The following is a 23,290-nucleotide window of genomic DNA, read 5'->3' on the forward strand; positions in this document are numbered from 1 at the left end:
TGAGGTGTTCAGTTCCCTTTATTGAGCAGTCATGTCTCTTTTGTTCTGCTTGGCTACGGAGTACACCTCCTGCAGCAGTCCTTACAGACCCATTCCTGATCACTGACTCGTAAAAAAGAAATGCTTTTGACATTAACAGTCACCACATAATACCAGCAATAAGGCGAGCTGCAGGCTGCTGAAGTGCAGCTCGATGATTACTGAGATGGCACAGAGCAACAGAAGTGGTGAGTTGACAGGAGTAATTAAAGTAAGAAAGCTGTCCAGTTCTGTTCTAGCTTCAACAGCATTAAAACCTCGTTATACCATTAGCAATTTGAATAACACTGCACATACAATTCTACAAGGAAGACAAGTTGTACTTCGCTTTTCCAGACTGTAGTTTTGGACTTAACGGACACTGATGACACAACCAGAGATCACGGTTAAGGAGGTTTAAGTAGCTAAGCAGATGAAAATAATATCTCTTTGGCAGAACAAGGAAAGCACTTTTGGCTGGAAATGAACATAATACTGGCAAATGTGCTGTTACTAGACATGATCACCTCCTACTGTATACAGTACCTTTGATTGAAATATTTCAGACTGCGGATCATGGATATGCAAGCATCAGCAGCAAAAAACAAGACTTGTGTTAAGCAATGAACCCCAACTACCAGCATTCCTGGTATGTCCCACACCCTATTTTAAGAAGGTACTACCAAACCTATAGGTCTATTAAATGAGTCCTTTAACATCCTCTAAATAATCTGTGGACCCTTCATCTTTTTTTCCTGTTAGATTCCATGTACAGGTGTGAAACTCACACCCACAGAGCCTGCTGCTGAATTCTGATTCATGAGTTCTACTTCAATAAATACATGCAACATCCTCTCAAATCAAGAACAGAACCGATGGAGCTGAAAATCAACAGGCAACTTATGCAAAAAGCAACAAGGCATGAACATCAGAAGAAAATAAAGTGCCTAAATGTCAAAGATTAGCACACATGATTGCTTAAACTTCTGACGGATCTGTGTTCCTTCACTGTACTCTAGCAGTCAAGAGGTTTGTTCCTCACAAATGTTCAGTCAGCTTTAATGAGTAAGTTTCTGTCACACAAGTCCCCCGCTGACACAATAAAAAGGCAATTCAGAACAAGTGTCTTCATCACTTAAAACTTTTGTGCTCCTTCAGGATTTTTGACTCTATTGAACAATTGTTTACTCTCAGGTAGAAGGTGAGTTCACAGTCAGCGGATAATGTGCAGGTATCTGAGGTCGGGGTATAGGAGGTTAGCTAGGAGGGCCAGCAGCCGGGGTCCATCTTTGAGACAATGTCCTGGGTAGCGAATGAACTGGACAGCTTTATTCACAGAGTCCTCTAACTCGGCGTACTGCTTATTACTGGGCATGGCTTCCAGCGTCCCCAACATCTGAAACCATCGGAAAGGAAAAAAAGAAGTTATTTTTAGGTGATAATTACAAACTAGAAAATGAAACACTTCAGGTTTTTGCATACTTGCTGTGCTTTTGCAGAGAGCTGCAAGTCAGTGGTGGGTTGAAGTCTAAGCTCGCTCTCTGATGGCACTTGAATGGACAGAAAAGCTGCCAGACTGCGTACCACCACCCTGAACCTAAAGCATTGTATACATAAACAGTTAGGTTATGAACATTTGTAAATTTGTTTTACACATTTTTTACTCTTATGGACTACAGGTGTTTTGATTTACTAATAATGTGCAAGCCAGCTCACCTATTAGAGACAGGAGACCTTTTTCCAAGGCCTATAGCTCCGAGGAGGCCGGAGTTCAGTCTTTCTTCTCCCAGTTGAAGCAGCCTAGTTTGAAACCTCATCAGGCCCAAGACCACACCTGATACTTCAGTCAAGCCTGCCTGTGGCTGCAGCTGCTCCGCTGAAAGATTCAGGGATTTGTGCCACCACAGAAACAGCTTGGCTTCATCAGCCGGACCGCTAGAGACAAATGAAACATGTTCATATGTTTACAGCTCACAGAGGACAAACGCTACATGCTACGCAAGAGCGAGTGAAAGGGACAAACCTGGGAAAGACCTGATTGGTCCAAGTGTTAATTAGAGCCAGAGTCCTCCTCTCATTGGCTGCTGTGTATTCACTGTTGAGACGCTGCAGAATAAAGGCGTAGAGCGTCAGGAAACTGCCTCCTGATTGGCTCTCAGAAAGGAAGTCATCTACCGTGAGCTCGGGCACCTGCAGCGATGCCAACACAGGTCCCCACCTTACAGACTCTTCCTCGGCTGAATTGAAATCACGGATGTGGAAAAAAAAATTAGCCAAGTTTTTGGACATCCTCTCGTTCTCTTCAAATGTTTTGAAAAGAAAAGGACTAAACCAACTTTCAGGGGAAATGGTAGCACTGAAGTAAAGGGCCGCATACCCTAAACTGTTACTTACCATGGTTGAAGTACCCTGTAATACATGCCTCCATGATGCGTGTCATGTGTCGCACTGATGCAAGGCAACGGGAGCAGGCTGTGAGAAGGGGAAGAGTTGGAAAGCCCCTCCCTTTCCTGTCCAGCCAGGTAATGACATGGGCAGCGAGTGCCTCGCCTGTTGAGACGCCCACGCCGTTGAGCAAAGCCAAAGCATCACTGAAGAGACTGCAGAACGCCATGTGCCTCTGCTCCAAAGCCACCTCTGAAAGGGAACAGGAAGGAGTAGAAATAAGGCTGTAGAAATGGAGTGTCAAACATAAGGCCCAGGGCCAGAATTGGCCTGGCAAGGACTCCAATTCGGCCCAGCATTGAAAAAAAGAAGGAGGGCATGCAGTTTGGACTTAAGTTTAGCAGCTTCTCCTACTGATAAAGACCTCCCCCGTGACCAATCATACTACACCAAAGTAATTAAGCAATACAATAAAAAAAAAAACCAAACAATTAAAATCACAGAAAGGTTCCTGTTTTGTTTTGTTTGTTTGTTTGTTTTTAACAATTCTTTACAATAGAAAGTCCTGTTTTAATAAAAAAGCTTCAGAGTAAAAAGCAAAGGGATATTTTCTGCGAGCTAACAGACTCTTTCTTTCTTTTACTGAAATTTTACACATTTATTTCTTACAATTACATTTACTGCATTCACTGCACTTCTTTTTCTTATATTTAGATATTTGAGAGATTAAATGCTCAGTTAAACTTTCTTACGCTGACAGAAAGGAGAGTTTCACTGGTCTGGCCCACTTAGCATCAAAGTGGGCTGTATATGTGGCCCACCACGTAAAATGAGTTTGACATCTCTGTTATAGAAGACTGTTTTTTACTGATGGTTGAAGATTTTGATTAGCAAGATGGTGAGGACAATTCACCTGGTGGGTTGAAGGTTATGATACTCTCCAAAAGTGTTTCCAGTTGAGCCTCCAGGCTGGTGAGGGTGATGCTGCCTCCTTGCTCCAGAGTCACCAGAGATTGCACACACCAGCAAATGTAGGCTCCAGCCTTTAGCGTCTCTTCCTGATATGAAAAACAAACAAACAAAAAACGAAAGAAATTGTAGGGTTTTTTCATATTTTTTTAATTTGTTGTTATACTGTTGACTATAAAAATATATATCAGTTTTCGGTAAACTAAAGGTTCCTGACTGCTAAAACAGATGAAACACTTTAAATGAATTCAGGCCGAAAATGGACGTGATTATTTTACATCATTAACTCCTATTCTTGTTTTTTTTTTAAGTTATTAAAGATGCTGTACAGTCATTCCACCCTTGGAAAATAACTGCTTAAAGAAAATTGTTAAAAGCCCCAAATTACCAAGCCCACAATAAATGGAAGTAAACGACCGCATTTTGTCAAAAATTAGACTATTTTTTAGACTAGTGAGGAACTGTTTATTGCTCCTTCCTGTGAGAGGAAAACCTTGTAGATAATAAGTAAAATATGTCTGTTTTACATTTACAGTGAGTTTCATGCTTTATGTTAAATGTATTCTTTTTTCCACAGCTTTTGCCACGTATTTCTGCTAGATCCTGAAACAGTCGTATGTAAAGTTAGAAGGATTGTACAGAGCTTGCCAATATATTTTTTTGGACATTGGATATTTTGGGAAAAATATCAGGTGATGTATAAAATGTCATACTGCAAACATACATCTAAAGCAGCTACACAGATTGAGTGTTATTGACAGCACAGTGGCTCTGTGGTAGGATTCTGGGTCAAGAGCTCTGCCATGAAACACGCGAGTTTTCCTGTCAATCTGACCCAGACCAAGGCTCTGACTTACATCCTGAGTTCATGTGTATGTTCCAAACCTTGCACTTTTGTAGCAGGCATGCCAGTTTAGTGAACTCGAGATGCTGACAGAAATAGAAGTTGTTCAAAAATTCCTATATTCTTCAACACAAGCCATATATTTTATACAGCATAATACTATTCTAATAATTATATTTTATAATTTTCTGTCATTGGTTTGATCAAGTCAAAAGCAAGAGTTGAAACGTTCTCAGAGTAATCCATTTGCTGGTTTAGCCTGCCTTAAGAGATTTACGCCACCTTAACAAATCTGATGCAGAAAACAAACAGGATTGTAACGTCTCACCTGGTGTGGAGCTTCACCGGGGCAGGGGTGGAGCCCAGCAGCACTACGGAGTGATTTCAGTAGCAGCTGAGGTGCAGAATCAGCACTGAGAAGCAAAGAGGGAGGGTAGTGGGTGCTAACGTATCCCAGAATGCTCTGGTACGAGGACAGGTCCAGTTTGTGCCAGGGTAGAGATGTGGACTGAACCAGCAGACTGAACAGAGGTGAGTCCTGGAGGTTAAACAGGAAAAAAAGAAAGAAAAATGACTGAAAAAAGGAAACAGGTCTGATTCTTGATTCTGATGCGATACCACACTAGCCTGAACTCACCTGCTGACTCAGGAGTTGTTCCTCCTTTGCCAGAAAAACGAGCATGTAGAGCAGGTATACCAACATAGTGTGCGACTCTTTCTGTGTGGCCATTTCTGACACAGCTGGATATGTTGTGGAGCCGGGAGGTGTTTGTAAGTGGTCACTCAGGACGCTGACCCAGTTAACTTCACATAACACTTCTCCCATAAACAGGAAGCAGCTCTTGGGACTTCCTCTCTCCACCTGTAGGCACAAGAAGCGCAAGTAATTGAAAAAGCACCAAACACATCAAACCCTTTTGCTTTGGACTGTATTCAAAGTATCAGTTACAACATCTACTTAATGCAAGGTAAATGTAAAATGCACATTTTAGGCTCCTGTTACTGTGAAAGTAGCTATAACAGTGTAAATATCAATACACTGATGAATTTATTTATGATAAATCATTAAACATCTCAGTAGTAGGAGTATTAAACCCCATAATGATGCACACATATCAAAAGTGTTTAAAGTTTAATATATTAGCTTGAATAATGTAAGAGGTTGCTTGGTAACCTTCTTCATGCTTCCAATATCAATTTCTGCTACTCTTCAGTGTTCACAGATAAGCATGCATTCTTATCAATCTTTAAATCAGACCTTTATTATTATGAATTCAAGTATCCTATCTATGCTAATAGATTCCACAGGATAGCCTTCAAAGATTGATTGATAGGGGCTTTGAGAGACAGCTTTTTTCCAAGAACAAGGAGCTGTGACTGTATTTCTGTAAGTGCAGGCTACTAATAGAAACTGGGGCCAAGGATCATGGTCTCAGGTTAACAAGCTTCCCTGTGACATACATGTCTAAATCAGTGTGAGGTGTTAGGGGTCTAGGGGCAAAGTATCTCACACTGAAGAGTTGCTCCATGAGCTTAGTGTCAGGGTGCAGGTGTCTCCAGGGCAGGCTGCGTAGGTGTGTGTGATACAAGTAGAGCAGGTACTCCGGTGTGCGTGGTGAGGTACAGCTCTCACAGTACTGCATCATACACAGCCACAGAGCACCCCTCTGACCAGGCAGCAGACGATCTGCAACATAAACACGCACACAACGTGTAAGTAAACACATCCTTTATGGTTCTAGCTTCTCCGTGTTATTACAGCACAGACGACAAAGATCACTGCAGCTTAAACTGTTACTTGTGCATACTTGCCTCTGAACTTGTGATGAAGCAGGTCAGTGATCTGAATGTAGAGGCCAACCATACATCCTGCTGCACTCGCATCCGTCTCCAGCCAGGGGTAACACTTGATATTACTGAGATAAAGATGCAGTTATTGAGATTATTTGTCCATAATTTGCTGTTACTCTTGGTTTGTCCTCTAAAATTAGAATCAAACTGCAAATTCACCTATCAGGTCCCTTCTATTAATGACAATGAGATGTAAAAGGACATACTTTATTGACATTCTTGTGTGCCATTCAATAAATAATTAATGCATTCTTTTTTTTCTGAACAATGCTACAGCAGTGCTTTATTCTGGGTAATGTATAGTGTGACTCAGAGGTTTGAAAGATTCAATTCAGTTAAGTAATAACTAAAACCTTTAATGACTGCCCTGTGAAAAGAAACTAAGAAAACTAAGAAAGATCAGCTTATATAACTGCCCTGTCTAAAATTTGCTCTATGCTCACATCTGTTTTAACTCTTGCTAACTGATAGCAGATCTTTGTTCCTGTCTGAGATGTGAGACACTTACCCGCCCTCGCCAGCGTCCACAGGAAAGATCCATGGCTTAAATAACTTCACAGTCTTACTGTGCAGGTCCTGCAGAGCTGTGAGAGTGCCATATTTCTTTTTCACAATGATGCATTACAACCGATATGCACAAAACTAGAAGTTAAACTCTAAAAATGATCAGAGGTTTGACATGAATGTAAGTTAACAATCTGCAGCTACCTTTCATTATTTTGCTGCTGCCCACTGACTCTCGGGCGCAGCTGTTGAGCTGCACATTGATGAGGCAACTGATCAAATGGTCCCAGAAGGAAACGACGTCCTCGATGTAGGGAGTCCAGGAAGCATAGAGGCCGAAGCTGCGGAGGTCCGTCTTACTGAGACGACTTCGTAAAAAGTAGTCACTCAGCCAATCGACTGTCTCATCCACCTGTTAGCAACAAATAAAATACAAAAACGAAGATTTAAGCGTCATAAAACTGAACAAAAACAAACTAGCATTTTGCAAGAAACTTTGGCTTAACGCGCAGCATGCTGACTCTTAATAGAGATGTGAATCATATATTTACAACGCCAAGACTACCTGCTGAGGAGAGAGGGTGATGGGGGACCTGTAGGGGGAGGCTGGGGGTGCGACACCACGGGTGGAGACTTCAGCGCTGCACACAGCTGCTTCAGCTTTGCCCTTGGTGCTGCGGGATGGAGGTAAACAGCCGAGCACTCGCAGAGTCACTTTCCAGCACTCCGGACTGAGCAGCTGGTTGGATGAGCCTGAGGAGGTTAAAAAAAAATCCTTCTGTTGAAGAAGTTCCCAACAAAACACCCAAACTGATTATTCTTGATTAGTTCTGTAATCACAGCTGACATCAGCGGCTCCATTTGGAATAATCTCTTAACAAAAACCAGAAAAACAAAAGCCAAACAATGATGAATCACTCACTGACACTAAATTTGCATCTGTTGTTCAAAATGAACTGACTTCATTTTTCATTAATCAGTTTAATCGTAACTTGCATCCTTTCAGGAAGATTAATGCATTTTCTTAGATTCATTTTCTAGAATAAATAGCAGTCAGGGTCTAACGTGATGTGCAAGAAGGGAAAAATGGCTGTTTAATATAAGAGTCCAAGAAAGATGTATCTTAAGGAAATTTTCTTTCTTTACTACACCGAAGGGAAAGAAATGACAAAAAAAATAAATAAAAATCGAGGGTAATCGCAATTTATCACTTCAGAACAGATCAACTCACTGGTCATGAGGAGGCGAAGGCAATCGCTGTAATGGTCGGGGAAATGATGCCGTAAAAGCCAGGTCCAGTGTTTGGTGAAAAGGTGAAAAGGCGTGAGAAACTCAGGCTCGGGGTCTCGGCCGCAGACGCAGAGAGCTCCATGGACCAATTCCAGCAAACGTGTCCTCTCCGAAAACACGGGATGGGCTTCATTCAGCCACTGAGACAAATCAAACTGCAGGGGAAAAGAGTCAGAAGTGGACATTGTAACTGGCACGTGGTTTGCGGCGTATACATCCCATTTCTTCATTCCACTTGCACGTGGACTAACCTTAGTGAGCAGCATGAAAACGACATCGGCGCTGTCGAGGGACAGCGATGTCACGACGTCTTGGTAGAGAAACACCAGCTGACTGGGCGCTGCGTTGGGAGTGAAGAAGGGGGAAATGAGAGGGCAAAGCCGCCGCTGCTCCAGGATAGTCTTCAGGACACGGCCACACTCCTCTGCATTTCCCTGGATAAATACCTACACACAAAATTAAATACACTTTAATTTGAGTAGTTAATCGCAGCTAATCCATCCAACATATCTATGATGTGTGTTCTTTATGTACACAATAATGCTTTATGCCCTCTATTCAAGGTGGTTATGGTTATTCTCTAGTACTCCAGCTGGCTCAAATACCCATTTTTTGTACTTATATATTCCACACAACAATAAATAAAAACACCGCTACTCTGCAATATGTGCATGTATTTGTTAGAGCATATACACACCTGTCCCAGTACCTCCACACATGAAGACAGGTACTGACGAGTTGGTGGATGACGGAGCGTGTCCTCACATACAAAGGAGACCACCTTGTAAAAAGCAGACACACCAACTTTCTGGACTGCAGGAGATTTTTGTGCTTTGTGCATATTCACCAAAGCCCTAAGACCATGAAACAAGGTGCACGTGAGTCAAGACATTCCCCATCTACCTTCATATATGTCAAATGGAAAATTCTATACATTATATAATGCATCTTGATATGAATGATATAAAATCTGATTGCACTGACGTGATGAAGTTTTCAGTGTGAACGGCAGCCTGGGCCAGGATTTCAGGTGGCGGAGCCATAGCATCGGTTTGAAGCTTTTTGAGGTCCCTGCGCAGTGATGTTATCTGAGTCTGCACTGCCTCCTGCTTCTGCACATGCTCACACTACAAATTTTTACACACACACACACACACACACACACACACACACACACACACACACACACACACACACACACACACACACACACACACACACACACGTTAATAAAACATACCAAAGCTGTAACTTAAAACGTGGCTAGCCTGCAGTGTGAGAGGTCTTACTGTGACAGTGATGTTTGCAGCTCCTTGGCATGGCTGTCCACCCTTCCCTTTACACTCCAGGGCCATGGTGACTTGCTCTGGTCGGTTCTTAAACAGTAAAGGAAGGCTCTCCAGCAGCTCCTGCTCCATTGCCACCTGCTGGGCTTCACGTGCTACAGCAATCCTGGTGCCAAGATAAATTATTTGGGAATCTGCATGCGGCTTGTTTATGTTTATAGATAATTCAAAATAAAAGCTTTTATTTTATGATTTACACATACCTGGCTTGATCTTGCAAAATGCTGAGGTCCTGCTCTAACAGTTTAGCAGCAGCTTTACAGTCAGTGAGACAGGCGGTAGGCACTTCAGGTACTGGTGCCTTCAGCTTATGCAGTTCAGGAGCTAAACGGGGAACTGGATGTTTCTGCAGATTGGACAGGATACGCTCCCTTGCTGAATTAAGACAATATCAAATGCAAGCATTTTTAGATTTGGAAGTAGAAGTAGATTGTGGCACATATGAAAAGTGAAACAAATACACTTGTGTACAGTTGGTCTAGTTGGTCTAATAGCAGGAAAAACACTAACAAATAAAAAGTGAAAATGTTTCCTGTGAAAAATATCTCGAACAGAGAAAATATTATTTATTGTTCTGAAGCTGACACACAGTATATAAACTTCTTACAGAATTGCATTTTTGGTATCTGTATATTTTCTTTTTAATTAACCCCTGCTTAATCGTTTGGCTATAAAGCTTGGCTCCGTACCATTGCTGAGGCTGGTGTAGTCAGTGAAACCAGAGGTTTGAGTCTGGAGGAATGTTGGCTCACTCTGCACCTTCTTCCAAAGAGACAAAACTTCCCTCTGATCATATTGTAGACGCTCCTGGTCCACATATTCCAGCCAAAGTTCCTACAAAACCAACCCCAAAAACAACACAAAACAAAAACAATTAATAAATGAATCATATATTATAATATATATATTAAAAAAAATTATACTCACCTGATGCCGCTGCATGACCTGTGCCAGTCTGTGTGGTTCATACTCTGGAGGAAGAGAGGGAAGATACACTTCTTGCTTCTGCAGAGTCTCGTCATCCAGCCACACAGAAAATACTCCAAACAACCTGCAGACAAACAAACAAGCAGCTGAGAATTTTAGAGCCTGCCATAGCCTGGAATATAGGAAATGATCTTTAAACAAAAAATAAGAAAGTTTTTATAAAAGCTCTGTCTCAAGATCAGCACCATACCTGACCAGTTCTGTATGTAGCTGAGGAGAAGTGAGGTAAGGTGGTCCGGGATTATTGGGGGTTTCGTCACCCTGGTCTGATGAGGGTGTGTTCGGTGGGAGTACCCGGAGGGCCTGACTGGCAGCGTGGTGGAAGTCAGACACTTCCTGTATTCTCTGCCTCAGATCTCGGAGGAAAGCAGCCTGGGAAGAGGCCTGGAAGAACCTCTTGCCGATACATCCTCCTGCAGCCAGCCTGTTAGAGACACATGGACAGATAGATACAGATTCTGCCTATTCTCTGCTTTCTTTGACTGGGGATCATAACACATGAGCATGTTTATCATACCCGTACTCAGGTCCAGGCTGTCTAAGGTAGAGCTGCAGGAATTTCTGCCAGATGAGGGGTAGGAGGGGGTGATCAGGTGGTGTAGCTGCGGCCTGATATGCCCAACGATATACCTGAAGCCTCTGCAGAGACGGGGCTACCGGCAACTTAAGCCTCTGTTGAGCCTTCTGGCTCAGAAACAGAAATATTGTTAACATCATCTAAACACAACACTCCAAATCATTGAACAGCAGTAGACCAGGATCATAAGTACTTTCTATGATATTTCTGCTCTTTAGTTTTGCAAATAGTCTGTTAACTTTTATTCAAAGGTCATAGAGTACATCTTCTCTGAAGAAGGATGTAAAATGTCACATCATGTAATGAGATAATGAACCTATTACTGATAAACTGTCTACCTTTAAGGCTTGTTCGGGGGAGATATTAAGCTCTGACAGGAGTTCATGCTCAACACAGCGCCTCAGCTGAGAATCTTCCTCAAACACACCCTCCATATTCAGCACCATCCAGGCAAACCAGATCTAAAGAAAACATAAATGTTAACAGGCCAGTGAGGATGGAGAATTCTACTAATGTGATCAATTGTATTTACACATGTGGTTGTTGCCTTGTTGTCTCTCACCTCAGCACTCAAGGATTGGCCCTCGATGAAGGAGGGTGTGGCATTTCCAGAAATCCAACCAACCAGAGAAGAGAGCAGACCCCGGTCTCCATGATAACCCAAAGCAGTCTGCAGAGGGTATGAAAAACAGTAAAAAAAAAACAGAACGCCCCCCAAACATTGCTGCTAATTAGCTTTCCTCACCTTATTCCCGGTCTGTTTGGTTTGTGTCTCATTAAATATTAATGTGAAGTTCAGAGGTTGCTTAATCATGCAAATCAAACACCACTTTGTAAATACCTTATGTTGCTGGTACAGGAGTTTTTGGACACATTCCTCCTGGTGGTAAGTGAAGGCAGCGCAGCAGATCTGATCCATGAGGAACAGGACTGTTTTGTCTCGGTACCACAAGTTCTGTTGAGTCAGAATTCCCACCCAAAACTCCAGAACTGCTGCAGCTCCAACAAGGCCTGGTTTCGAACTTTCTACCACATGACTCTGAAAGATGAGTTAAAAAATGAGTAATGAGTCCCAAAGTAATGAGGATTGAATTATTGAGTGTGTTTACATGTAAAAACAAAAAAAGTAAAATAAAACAAAACCCCTTCTAACATGGTTTGGCTGGCTCAAAATTTGTTCAACTACCCCGAATAATTAAATTAAATAAAACTTTATTTATATAGTGCCAATTCACTACCACAGTCAGCTCAAGGTGCTTTATATTATAAGGTGTCGACCCTATAATAATAGAGAGAAAACCCTAACAATCAGATGACCCCCTATGAGCAATATTTGGTGACAGTGGGAAGGAAAAACTCCCGTTTAACAGGAAGAAACCTCCAGAAAAGGCTTAGAGAGGGGCAGCAATGTTGAGGGTGAGGAAAACACTTGGTAATTTAATTACTGTTTCATAGTAATTTAAACAACAAAAAAATAAATGCACATTATTGCATTTTTCCCCAGACACACAATAAATAAAATCTGCTTCTTTTCCATATTTTTTTCTTTCATTGTTTCTCATATAAATTCAGGAATCTTGCACACAACATGCACAAAAGTTTCACCATGCACCTGAATGACGCTGTTCAGCAGACGGACGTTGTCTCCATAACTGGTTCCAGTGAGAAGTGGCGCCACTCGATGCGTGACCTGCTGCGTCATGCCCTGAGGACACACGCTGTCGTACTGCAAGAACAACTGAATACAGCTTACAAACCTGCCATTAACAAAGAGCAAGACAAGAGATGTCGGAATAAAGTCAGTGCTCGAGTTAGCTGCAGATTTTACATGTGTTACGAAGGATGCCTGTTTCTTACTGAGCGTTGTTGAGCAGGTAGTAGCTAAGAGGATAGGTTGGGGGTAGGATGTTATCTAACAGATGCACAGCAGCTCTCAGATGGCGAGACTGAATCAGACTTTTCAACAAGCCAACACCATCAGTACAGAAATGTTCCAGGCTGAAAAAATAAAGACAAAATCCACACAAGATTATTCAACTTATACATGTGATTGCCATACAACTAAAGTTAGAAACCTCGCGCATCTACACCTTACATAATATACTGTAGCTATATTAGCCCCTGATACACTTTTGCTGAAAAGCAAGAGTTCTATTTGCAACATTAATTGATTAATATTTGTATATCAAATTGTGTTAAATTATTTTATCATATTTTGTATTATTTTCAAATTGTTTTTGCCTTTCTTGGGTAAAACAAGGCTGAGTTTTCCAAAAACTACACCCATCTCTAACCAGTTCAATCCTTCACAATGTGTAAGTCAGCTGTAAATGTTCTCCTAGTGTGTGAATACAAACCTATGTCCCACGGTTGTCATTGCAATGGACAGGTAGCATCCAATCGGTATGCCTGCTTTTACAGCCCTCAGAACAGAGTGCATGCTAGGAGAGTGCGTAAGCTCTGGAGGTGGGTTGGATGCCAAAGCAGGGACCACCCAGGCTCCTTTAGGGTTCTGAGAATTGCCATGAAGCTTCAGCCTCAGCAGCAGCTGCCATGCCCACTGACTAAAGGATGCTTCAGGAGATACGCCCAAACGAAGGACACTTGCAAGGTAAGAGACCTGAAAGGAGATAGAAAGAGAGAGAATGATGCGTAATGCAGAAATAAGCATTAAAGAATTCAGCAGACGTGAGGCAAGTGTAAATGTGCCACCTGTTTGATTCCCTCTGATATGAGCCCACTGTATGGTTTGTCTGTAAGGTACTTCTGATAGGCTTCAGCCACCAGCAGTGCCACCTCATTGTGGAGAATTGAAGGCAGGAACAAAGAGCCATCCTACATAAGGAAACAAGGTTAGTGAAGGTTGGTAGTGACAAACTCACGAATGCACTGTCAGGAGTCTAAGACATCCTCTCTACCTGAGTGTTGAACCCCCAATTCAGACCCTCCAGAATGACACAGGCCAGCCGGTTCTCTACAGCTGACAGAGGATGCTGAAGGAGCCACGCTCCAATCACGCATATTTCTTCTTGCTGCGGCTGCCAAAGACTCAGAGGCAGCTCTTTACACAAGTACAAAGCCACCTACACACAAACAAAACATGCAAATAAAAACACACGAGTGTCACATGAATCAAATTAAACATTTGATGACTAAAAACTATGTACAGCTAAAACCTTTATTATGGAATCACAATACCAACCATTCCCACAGTCTGTATGGTGTCCCTCAGTCTCTCAAGGAGCACCGAGATAACATATGGGTGGGCTGCTGCTATAGCAGCCAGTAACTCCCTCCCCACCTTGGAGTAGGTTTCTCTGGTGGACACACTGACATAAGAGACCTGAAGCAAAAATGAGGAAATGGATGTCAGGCAGAGACAGTACAGATCCTAATCAGGGATGATGAATTGTGTTATGTTACAAAGTTGATACTAGTTTCAGAAAGATTAGCCCCCCCTACCTGGTAAATCAGGAGAGTTATAGTGGTGATGAATTGTGAGTCAGAGCGCTGAGTGGGTGTCGCCATTTGTGCTAATGCAGTGAGGAGCGAGATGCCGTCAGAGCTGTTCACCTCACACAGCCACTGTTCAAAACTTGCCTGATGCTGTGGGTCTGTATCCGAGAGAAAAAATAAAATCACAATGACAACTCCAGACTAAGAAGACCGACATGATGTAACTTTAGATCCAGGAAAGAAGTACAATAGAAAATGAGTTTAACAAGTTTGTTCAAAGCTCAAATTGAATGTTTTGGGGATATTTTAAAAAGTTCCTTTTTAATATGATGATGAAACTGAGTGGACACTTCTGAGCATTAACATATTCAACAGGCAAGTTTTAAGGATGTGAAAGCTAAAATTTTGTGTATCTTATGTGTGTTTAATTGTACCTCTGAGAGCCTGAATGCAGGAGTATGTGTCACCAGCTGTGCTGAGTGTTTCTAGCCCTGCAGTCTCTGCGCTCTGCATAACATAAAGGATCTTCCAGAGCATGGAGCTGGACAAAGTCCCATATGGCATCTCAGACATAAACAACCAAATGCCCAACCTGTAGAGGATGAACACACAAAATAAATAACAAATATCAAAGTCTGTAAAGTAAATTGCTCCCAGTTAAAATGGAAACTTGAGGCTAACTCCTCACCTTTTGTTTCTGAGTACATGTAAAACAGCTCTGAGGAAAAGATGGTCATATTCTATCTGCAGTTTTTCCAAAGACAGAGAGTGTACTTGAGAGCTAGATCCAGCGGCATCAGTCACACTCACGTACTGGGCCCAGTGATCACTCACATAGCAAACTGTCATTCTGGGGGAGAGCAGAAAAGAAAAGCCAAACATAACATTTTATTAATGCATCCTCTGACTTTGTGATATGGCCTGAGAAGTGTCAGGACATAGAAGCTGCTTATGTGCTTGGCGAACTGACCGTATGATGTGCCCTATTCGTTTGACTAGCTGCCTGTATCGGGATCTGTTATAGGTTTGTAGACCGAGAGCGAGAATTTCAATGAGCGAGGAAGCGAAAGCAAACACCCGCATCATCTTCTGACTGGAGCAGGCCTGGGGCTCATACACACCTGGGGACAGACGCACCTGTTAGTTCACACCGTGAGTCAAACAAACTAACAGACAGATGGGTCAGACTGACTCTCTTACCCTGCTTGCTCATCCCAAGCATGTATGAGTAGAGCTGCTGGAAGGGGAACTGGGTAATCAATAAAATCAGATCTTCCTCACATAGTAGCAACCAGCTGGTTTCTGGGTCCTCATCCTAAACACAGAAGACAACAATGTCGTTAGGGGCCGACTTACTACATGTTGCGTGTATTTGCAATATGCTACGACTGGCATTTTTTAATTTTTGTTTTTTTGGCAAAATATAAAGCAGAAGCTACTTGCTTTTTTTTTTTTTTAACAGTACACAGTAATAACATGTTGAAAAAAATCACAAATGTGTTTTCTAAAATAATGTGACTTTTAAAAGCTTTGAAAACACCACAGTTCCTAGGCAACACATTAGTACTGGCAGCAGTTGTTGTTTTAAGACAACAGACTGATATTTAAATGGTCATAGGTGTTCATTTAGCACAATTTCTCCGCAGATCATTGATGTGATGTCTCAAGATCAGAAGACAGACAAGAACATTTTGTTTTTAAAAAGCACTCTCTACAAATTTACAATCTGTGACAGCTCTTCTTTACAAACAAGCAGACTGAATATTTATTATCGCCTGCATCATAACTGGTGAAAGAAAACAAGAAAAAGAGACCCTATTTTCAGAGACTATAACATTTTGATGCTTCTTAAAAACATATTGGTTATTTCCAATAAATGTGGTTATTTACAAATAAAGCACACCCTCTTTAACGTCTAACGTTTTATATATCAAGACATAATAGAAAATGTATCTGATTTTAAGACCTGTTGCTTAGCAGGTCCTAAAATAAGATAAATACAACCTCAGATGACCCACTATACCATGTCATTGTTTATTTAACAAAACCAAAGCTAAAATGGAGAAGCAGTGTCTAAAAATATCAAGTAGACCCTCATTGCTCCCACAGGAATTGAAAGGGTAAGTAGCAGTCAGGTCCAGCTAATCAAATGCACTTGGTTAACTGATCATCGGCAAGTATGAGCACCTTTATAAAAACAGAAGTTCTGGCAGTTAGCTGGTCTGGAGCGTTCAGGTGTGTTAACACAATGTCAAGGAGGTAAGACATCAGCATTGATTAAAAAAAAAAAAAAAAAGACAAAAGGACTTGTTTCTACTAATTAACCTGGGAAAAGAAATCCATTATTCAGTAAGAAAGTTCATGACAGTACAACGAGAAGACTGAACAGGCATGGAGTGTTTACGGAGGAAAGCGTTTCCTCTCTAAAAAAAAAAGAGCAGGATGGCTGAGGTTTGTAGAGCTACATCTGAACAAGAGTGCTAATTTTAAGACCTGCTGACTTCCTGTAATTTTTTTTATGTGTTCTGATACATAAAACCTTAAAAATAAAAGAGGATGAAGTTTCTCTTATTTTGTAAGCATGTATGCACCAAAACTGGCTACATTTCACCTAGAGGGCACCAAGGAACCATCTACGGGGCAGACAATAGTCAGTGAGGAGTTAATGTACCTACATTTATTTACAGCTGCTTCTGAATTTTATATAATAATTTTACATTTTATTTTCACAAATAAGCTAACAATACTGCATGAGAAGTTAAATTAAAAAATATAAATTTACTTTTGTTTTTCTTACAGGGAAACCAATTTAGCTCACAAAGCACTAGCATTCCCTGTTATAGTCACTCATTTGGATCACTTTTTTGATATAAAAACTATTTTCTTTTTATTTCCATGTCATGTTTACAATTTCTATGGTACAAATGTACAACTGAAATGGTGAACTTGCACCTCGTACTTTAAATGATTCACTGTTGTTGTTTATTGCAAAAAGAAGTGAACTGTGCCTCTTTCTTCAAAATGAAATTGTTACATTAATAAACTTACCTCCTCTCCACCTTCATCCACTAAGGTCCAGTTGCCAGATTCTTGTCCAGAAGCACCTGAGCTCTGGCTCTCACACGGCTTCATGTGGCCCAGGAACTCTGCACGATGTCTGAGTCAAAACAAGCAAAAAAAAGCTCCACATTCTGAGATCTTAGACTGTTGGCCCTTAAAAAGATGACCAGGATTCTCATAAAAGCCAAAAGCATAATTTGCAGTGTATAGCTCACAGTCAGTGGGTGAAAAGAAGAAACTCATGTAGAGACTTGCATTTTTACCTGGCAGGTGACATTAGAATGGCCAGAGCTTGCATAAATTGCTGAACTCCAGAGGCGTTCCCCCAAACTTGGATCTGGGTAAGATAATAAAGAAGAACTCTACTCCTCTGTATGTATAGCAATTGACGTGATAAAATGATAAATGACAGGCGTGTATTCCTAACTAACCTGAAGGAAGTGTGCAGCCCACTTTCCCACCCCAGCAGGACAGCAGAGAAGATGGCACAGGAGGTACAGGTGCTCCCCTGACCCTCCAACATGCAGCAGGACGGCGACCTGGAGAATAGACCAGGAACACACAAGGATTGCAACAACAAATTGCCTTGACCACTGGGGCAGTAAGTTTGAAAAATGGTTTGGGGTTTGTGTGTATACCAATCTCTCAAGCCAGTGATGGATGTCTGACTGGAACTGTGTGTCATCAAGGACTCTTCGTGTGAAACTAAACAGGACGCTGATGGCCTCTTTCAGAGGTTGGAGGGAACACGGCTGTGTTTGGCCATCTAACTGAAAATCTGAGACAGCAACAGACAAAACTGATGTAACACATACATTTTACACTAGTAATATCAGAAGTACAGGTAAAATAATTCTTCCCACCTTTTATAAGACTGTACAGGTATGATTCCACCTGCAGACGTGACAGCAGAGCGGTGTACGCATGCAGCACGACCTTTTGATGGAGCAGCTCACTGCAAGCTTCAAACAGTCTTCTCAGCTCAGCCTGCACACTCTCACTAAACTCTGCCTGCTGGAATCGGTGATACCCACATACCTTTGTCTGATCTGCACACACACCCTGTAAGATAGAAATTATAAGTGTGAAAGCAATAGTGGGACATTTGATCTTTCTGTACTATAGATGTTTTGTAAAACACACCTGAAGTGTGAGCTGTTCATCTCTGAAGCTCCACAGACGATTCTGTGTGCTTTTGCACTCAGATGACTGTGTGTGAAGCTGTGTGTGCGACTGGGTCAGCTGTCTGCGGCAGCGCCAGTAGTTCTGCAACAGTTCAGTCAGTTCGTGTTTCTCCTGCCGCGCCAGAGCACAAAACTGTGCTGCACAAACCTCAACCCCCTCCAGCCATGCTCGCAACCCTCCGCCTGGCTCCCAAACACTCAGCTGCTCCAGTGAGAACGGCTACAGAGCAAAAAGATTAAATAATACAGTAATACAGACCATTTTATTGTAAATAAAACTTAGCATTAGCAATAAATTTGATCTCATGGTACATTAGATCACCTGAACCTCTAAAGCTGATTTGGGTAATTCTGGGTAGAGTTTGCTCCGAGAAAGGTCGGCCACGGACTCCAAAGGCCGCAAACTTGGAGGAGAAGATTCCTGATCAGGAAGTGCCAAAACTGCAGGTTCCTTTCCACATGTTTCCACAGCTTCCCCACAGAACTGTATCACTGAACCTTCTTCTAGTGTAGGAAGAGACGGATACATTGCTGGGGCACTTGGGACATTTGAAGCTTCAAACTGAGTTAAAACACACAGCTGATTCCATGACTGTTCATCCTTTTCAAGCTCAGTGGTTTGTGGCACAATTTTAAGCCCAGCCCCCTGAGCTTCCTGCACATCAGCCTCCTCTTCCTCCTTTTTGGTCTCTTGCGCTGTGACCTGTGATGTCACTGTTGAGGAGTTCAGACTTGGCTGTAGAGTCTTACTCAGCAATGATGCTGCGTTTTCTGCCTGTTGCTTCTCAGAAGGCAGGTCTGATGACTGTGCTGTGGCTTCAGGACTCTGAACAGTGTCTAGCTTATTCTCCTCCTCCTCCTTTTCCTGATAGGGCAGACTCAGGGGGATCTCAGTGAAGTCAGAAGTGGAGGCCTCAGGTACAGCTGAGGGAGCTGGGGCTCTTTTGTCTTCCTCTGCCAGCTTCTGCTTCCTGACCAGCTGTGTGCAAAAAAAAAAAAGAAAAAGAAAAAACCCACAATGACACATCAATTTCTCTTTGGAGGACAACCAAGCTTGTGTAACAGCTTTTTACATGTGACCATAGTCATGTGAGTACAGAACAAACACTGCTATGAATGTGCCAAAAAGAATCTGCATTTGTAATCATGGATATTTTTGTTGTTTGGATCATGGTGGTATGTTAAATTTATGTGTTTTGCAAGTTATTTGATTTATTATCAATCTCTAAAGAATAAAAGTACAGACTGAAAGAAGAAAAAAAAGAAAAAGGAAAAACAAAGTGCCTTCACAACAGCTTCAACTTGCATTGGTACATGCTCCAAGTCTCTGGGAGGATCAAGCAGGGATCAAGCTGTTTTTTCATAGGATAGCTACTCGTGTGGTGTTTTGGTGACTGGGGCAGAGTGTCTAATATTTCAGTTTTCAGTTTAAAATCTCCCAACAAGGTTTAACAGGGATGAGACCTGGCCACTGCAAAAAACCACAGCATATGACTCACATCATCTACAAAATAATCAAACCAATTTACTGAACCTCTCTGGTTCCATGGATGGGGTTACTATACTTACTGACTATAACTGATAGTTCCTCTTTGCTTTGTGATTTGTTTTACCCTCAGATGGCAGGAAATTGCATGTTCAGCAACAACCCAGGAACCACCAAAACTCACGTGGCTCTGCCACGAATGGGAAAGTGTTAGAACACTAGTGTCACTGTCCACAGTGAAGTGAGTTTTACATTGTCATTGCGAGGGTGCCGACCAAGAAAGAAGCTCCTATTCTAAAATCGACACCTTCAAGATCAACTGAAATTTGTAGCTGCCTACATGGAGAGGCCAAATGCTCTCTGGTTTTAAAGTAAGATGAGACAAAATTGACTTATTTGGACAACATGAGAAGAGGTATGTTTGGAGAAGTCAAGGTGAAGCTTTCGACCTGAAGAACACTGTATCAACTGTCAAGTCTTGTGGAGGTAGCATCATGCTCTGGGGCTGTTTTGCTGCCAGTGGTACTGGTACATTGCACAAAGTGGATGGAATAATGAAGGAGGACCACTTCAAAATACTTCAACTTCATCTCAAATCGACAGCTAGATGGCTGAAACTTGACAATGCTGGGTGTTCCAAATGGACAATGATCCCAAATACACATCCAAATTTGTTTTAGAATGGATAAAGCAGGTTAATATTAAGCTTCTGGAATTGGCTCCCGAAAGCCCCAAACTTGACCTTACTGAAAATTTGTGGACTAAGCTTAAAAGAACAGGAAACTAGGTAACTTAAATGAACTCTACCAATTCTGCCAAGAAGAGTGGTCAAATATTCAGCCAGAATTATCCCCGAATCTTTGTTGATAGGCACAACAAGTGTCTGGTTGAGGTGTAATTTGCTAATATTATTTGGATATGTAAGAGCCTGTATGCAAAATTTCGACATTCTGTGGATTAGTGAAAATCTAAAATAAATTCAAGTGTGTGTACCTAATTCTTGATTTTTTCTAAACTCATTTAAGATGTATTCTGTACAATCATCAAACCTGAAAAAGAACAGTTCAAAAAAACAAAAAACAAACATTAAAAGCTCAAAACTACAATGACAATCATGTCCATGATGAGTGATTATAAACTGTCAAGGGAAAGCAGCAGATCCCCTCTCTAGATGGTTCACAGGTTCAATACTTTCATTCTTGTCACCTGTCTGTATCGAAGTGGATACCTGCAACTGTCCCTACATGTGAAGAGAAATGTATTTTACTGGGGTGTTCACTCTGTTTGGGACGTTTATACTTTGAAGGCCCTTCATTCCCTCGTGAAAAGAGAAGAAGGTAAAGAATACCTGTAAGGTACTTGATTTAATCACCTGAGATTTTCCGCTGGCCTTTGCTTTGTTCTTCTTTGGTCTCACAGCCTCCATTTTTAGTGTCTGTTCGTGTCCGCATCAGCTGTTTTTACAGCTCAGATCACTCTCACAAACAGCTGACTGAGGAGTTTCCTGGTGGAAATGATGCCGATCACCTGAAAACCGCTGATCATCTGAGCAGTTATTATAGGTGATCTAAATATACCAAAAACAACAGGCGACCATTAGCTGGAACAGACAGCGAGTTGTTTCCTGTGATAAGCACCCCGTGGCTGGTTGTGCTGACAAGATAAACACAGTCACTGACTGTAAACAAAACACACTTTTATATTCCGTTGACAGGATTCACCTGCGGAGAATATCAAGTTTAGCAGGCCACCTAGCGTGAACAAAATATTCAGACAGCACATTTTGGGGAAAACGAAACCATGAAGCCCCACGGAGGTACAGTTGGTGACACTATACGAAGGCTAAGCTACGCTAACGCCGAGCCACTCGCTCGTTAGGCGGTGTTTCTATTGAGTTGTTTATTTACCAGCGGCTCTCGGTTTTCCGTGCTGCTGCTCACATAATAAGAAATCAAATTTCCAATCGTCCCAGAGAGTGAGACGCAGTGACAGCCACGTCCGCTGCCAGGCTGCAGTTTGTTTTGTTTGTTCCAGGAACTCCTCGAGCAAAATCTCTGATCACGTGACTGCTCCACCTCTCTACGGAGTAGCAGATAGGCCAAACCTAATAGGCAAAGACGATTTTCTGTCAAATGTTCATACTTTAGTGACGGGTGTCAAACTCATTTTACATCGCGGCCCGACCAGTGAAACTCCCCTTTCTGTCAGTATAAAGAAGTTACATATTTAACTGTTTTTTTTCTACACGATAAAGAAAAAACTGCTGTGACAAACAAAGAATCGTGTCAGCACGACTCTTTGGACTTCAACTGTAAGAAACTGTAAGACACTGCGTCAAATGGCTCTAAGCTACATGCAGACATTTATGAATCGCTCGTGTTCAAAGACACCTTGTATATAGTTTATTTTATGTAATATTCATACTACTGCAATGTAAATTGAGTCTTTTTCAAGGCAGCAAATGTTTATTAAGTGTTTTCCTAAAAGCCTTATTTTTATGCATTTACTACTAGGGACAACACGTGAGGTTTAAGGTATGGACAAGTGTAAAACCTTTAGCCCTCCACAATGGAAAATGGCTAAAAATAAAAACGGGTATCATTGTATCCAGCTCTGAATTTTTTAAATTCTGCACTCAGCTTTGCAGTCTCCGATATCATTGAAATACAGCCAGTTGCTGATTATTTTACGTTTTTGCTAGAGATAGGCAGATATCGATAAAAGATACCAATGCTGGTATTGGTATCAGATCTATATTATTGTAATAGAATCGATACTTTGTTTCAATCCTTTAAGTTCGGCATGTAGCCCACTTAATTGTGTTAAATAGATCATTTTTTAGGAAATAAATAAATATACCTCAAACATGCACTATGAAAAATATCTGAAAGTGAGTCATGTCTATTTTATTTATGTCCTATAACACATTTAAACTACAGAAGAGGACCCAAAGTGTTTTAGAAGCAATCTAAGGAACTTGGAAAGAAAAGCTACTGGACTTCTTTAAGTTTCTTGAAGATATTTCATCTCTCGTCCAAGAAGATTCTTTAATCCTAAGAGCAGTTGGTGAAGAGTCCCAGATTTTTAAGCCTTATTGGGAGTGTCCCTAGGTGGGTCATTGACCCATTATTGATCATCAGCCTAATCATAAATCATAAACATTTACATTCCAGGTCTCAGTAAACCCAGTTTCAAAATATATGAAAAGCTGAGGGGTGTGTTTTGTTGTGTTAACTAATTGTTCACAGTGATTTAGTTGTAGTTAAAATCAGAATTTGCAAATTCATCATGATTTATCTCATAAATCATTACACAGCACTCTTCCCTACATAA

The 23,290-nt window shown here is 41.5% G+C and overlaps 1 protein-coding gene across 2 annotated transcripts; it reads right to left on the reverse strand.

Moving 5' to 3' along the window:
* On the reverse strand, positions 1 to 22,026 carry epg5 (ectopic P-granules autophagy protein 5 homolog (C. elegans)). Of its 2 annotated transcripts, none has more exons than XM_040019643.1 (46): positions 21,865 to 22,026; positions 21,330 to 21,524; positions 18,800 to 19,450; positions 18,431 to 18,691; positions 18,151 to 18,349; positions 17,926 to 18,065; positions 17,719 to 17,826; positions 17,551 to 17,624; positions 17,276 to 17,384; positions 15,428 to 15,542; positions 15,198 to 15,348; positions 14,916 to 15,077; positions 14,662 to 14,819; positions 14,234 to 14,385; positions 13,974 to 14,114; positions 13,690 to 13,854; positions 13,484 to 13,606; positions 13,129 to 13,391; positions 12,629 to 12,769; positions 12,384 to 12,528; positions 11,613 to 11,810; positions 11,334 to 11,441; positions 11,110 to 11,232; positions 10,712 to 10,878; positions 10,385 to 10,618; positions 10,135 to 10,258; positions 9,897 to 10,041; positions 9,411 to 9,582; positions 9,151 to 9,313; positions 8,846 to 8,988; positions 8,559 to 8,715; positions 8,113 to 8,307; positions 7,803 to 8,016; positions 7,137 to 7,324; positions 6,776 to 6,983; positions 6,576 to 6,651; positions 6,029 to 6,132; positions 5,728 to 5,903; positions 4,854 to 5,078; positions 4,545 to 4,754; positions 3,317 to 3,461; positions 2,413 to 2,655; positions 2,042 to 2,255; positions 1,735 to 1,953; positions 1,501 to 1,615; positions 1 to 1,414 (listed from the first exon to the last, which is right to left on the reverse strand). In XM_040019643.1, exons 2-46 carry the CDS (start codon positions 21,381 to 21,383, stop codon positions 1,232 to 1,234), a joined length of 7,761 nt encoding a protein of 2,586 aa, XP_039875577.1. In that variant the 5' UTR covers positions 21,384 to 21,524; positions 21,865 to 22,026; the 3' UTR covers positions 1 to 1,231. The 2 variants fall into 2 exon arrangements, with proteins under 2 accessions (XP_039875577.1, XP_039875576.1); XM_040019642.1 differs by having other exon boundaries at positions 18,794 to 19,450.
* Between the last annotated feature and the right edge of the window lie 1,264 nt (positions 22,027 to 23,290).

This window comes from Simochromis diagramma, unplaced genomic scaffold, assembly GCF_900408965.1.
Source record: "Simochromis diagramma unplaced genomic scaffold, fSimDia1.1 OVJJ01000822.1, whole genome shotgun sequence".
Lineage (NCBI taxonomy): Eukaryota > Metazoa > Chordata > Actinopteri > Cichliformes > Cichlidae > Simochromis > Simochromis diagramma.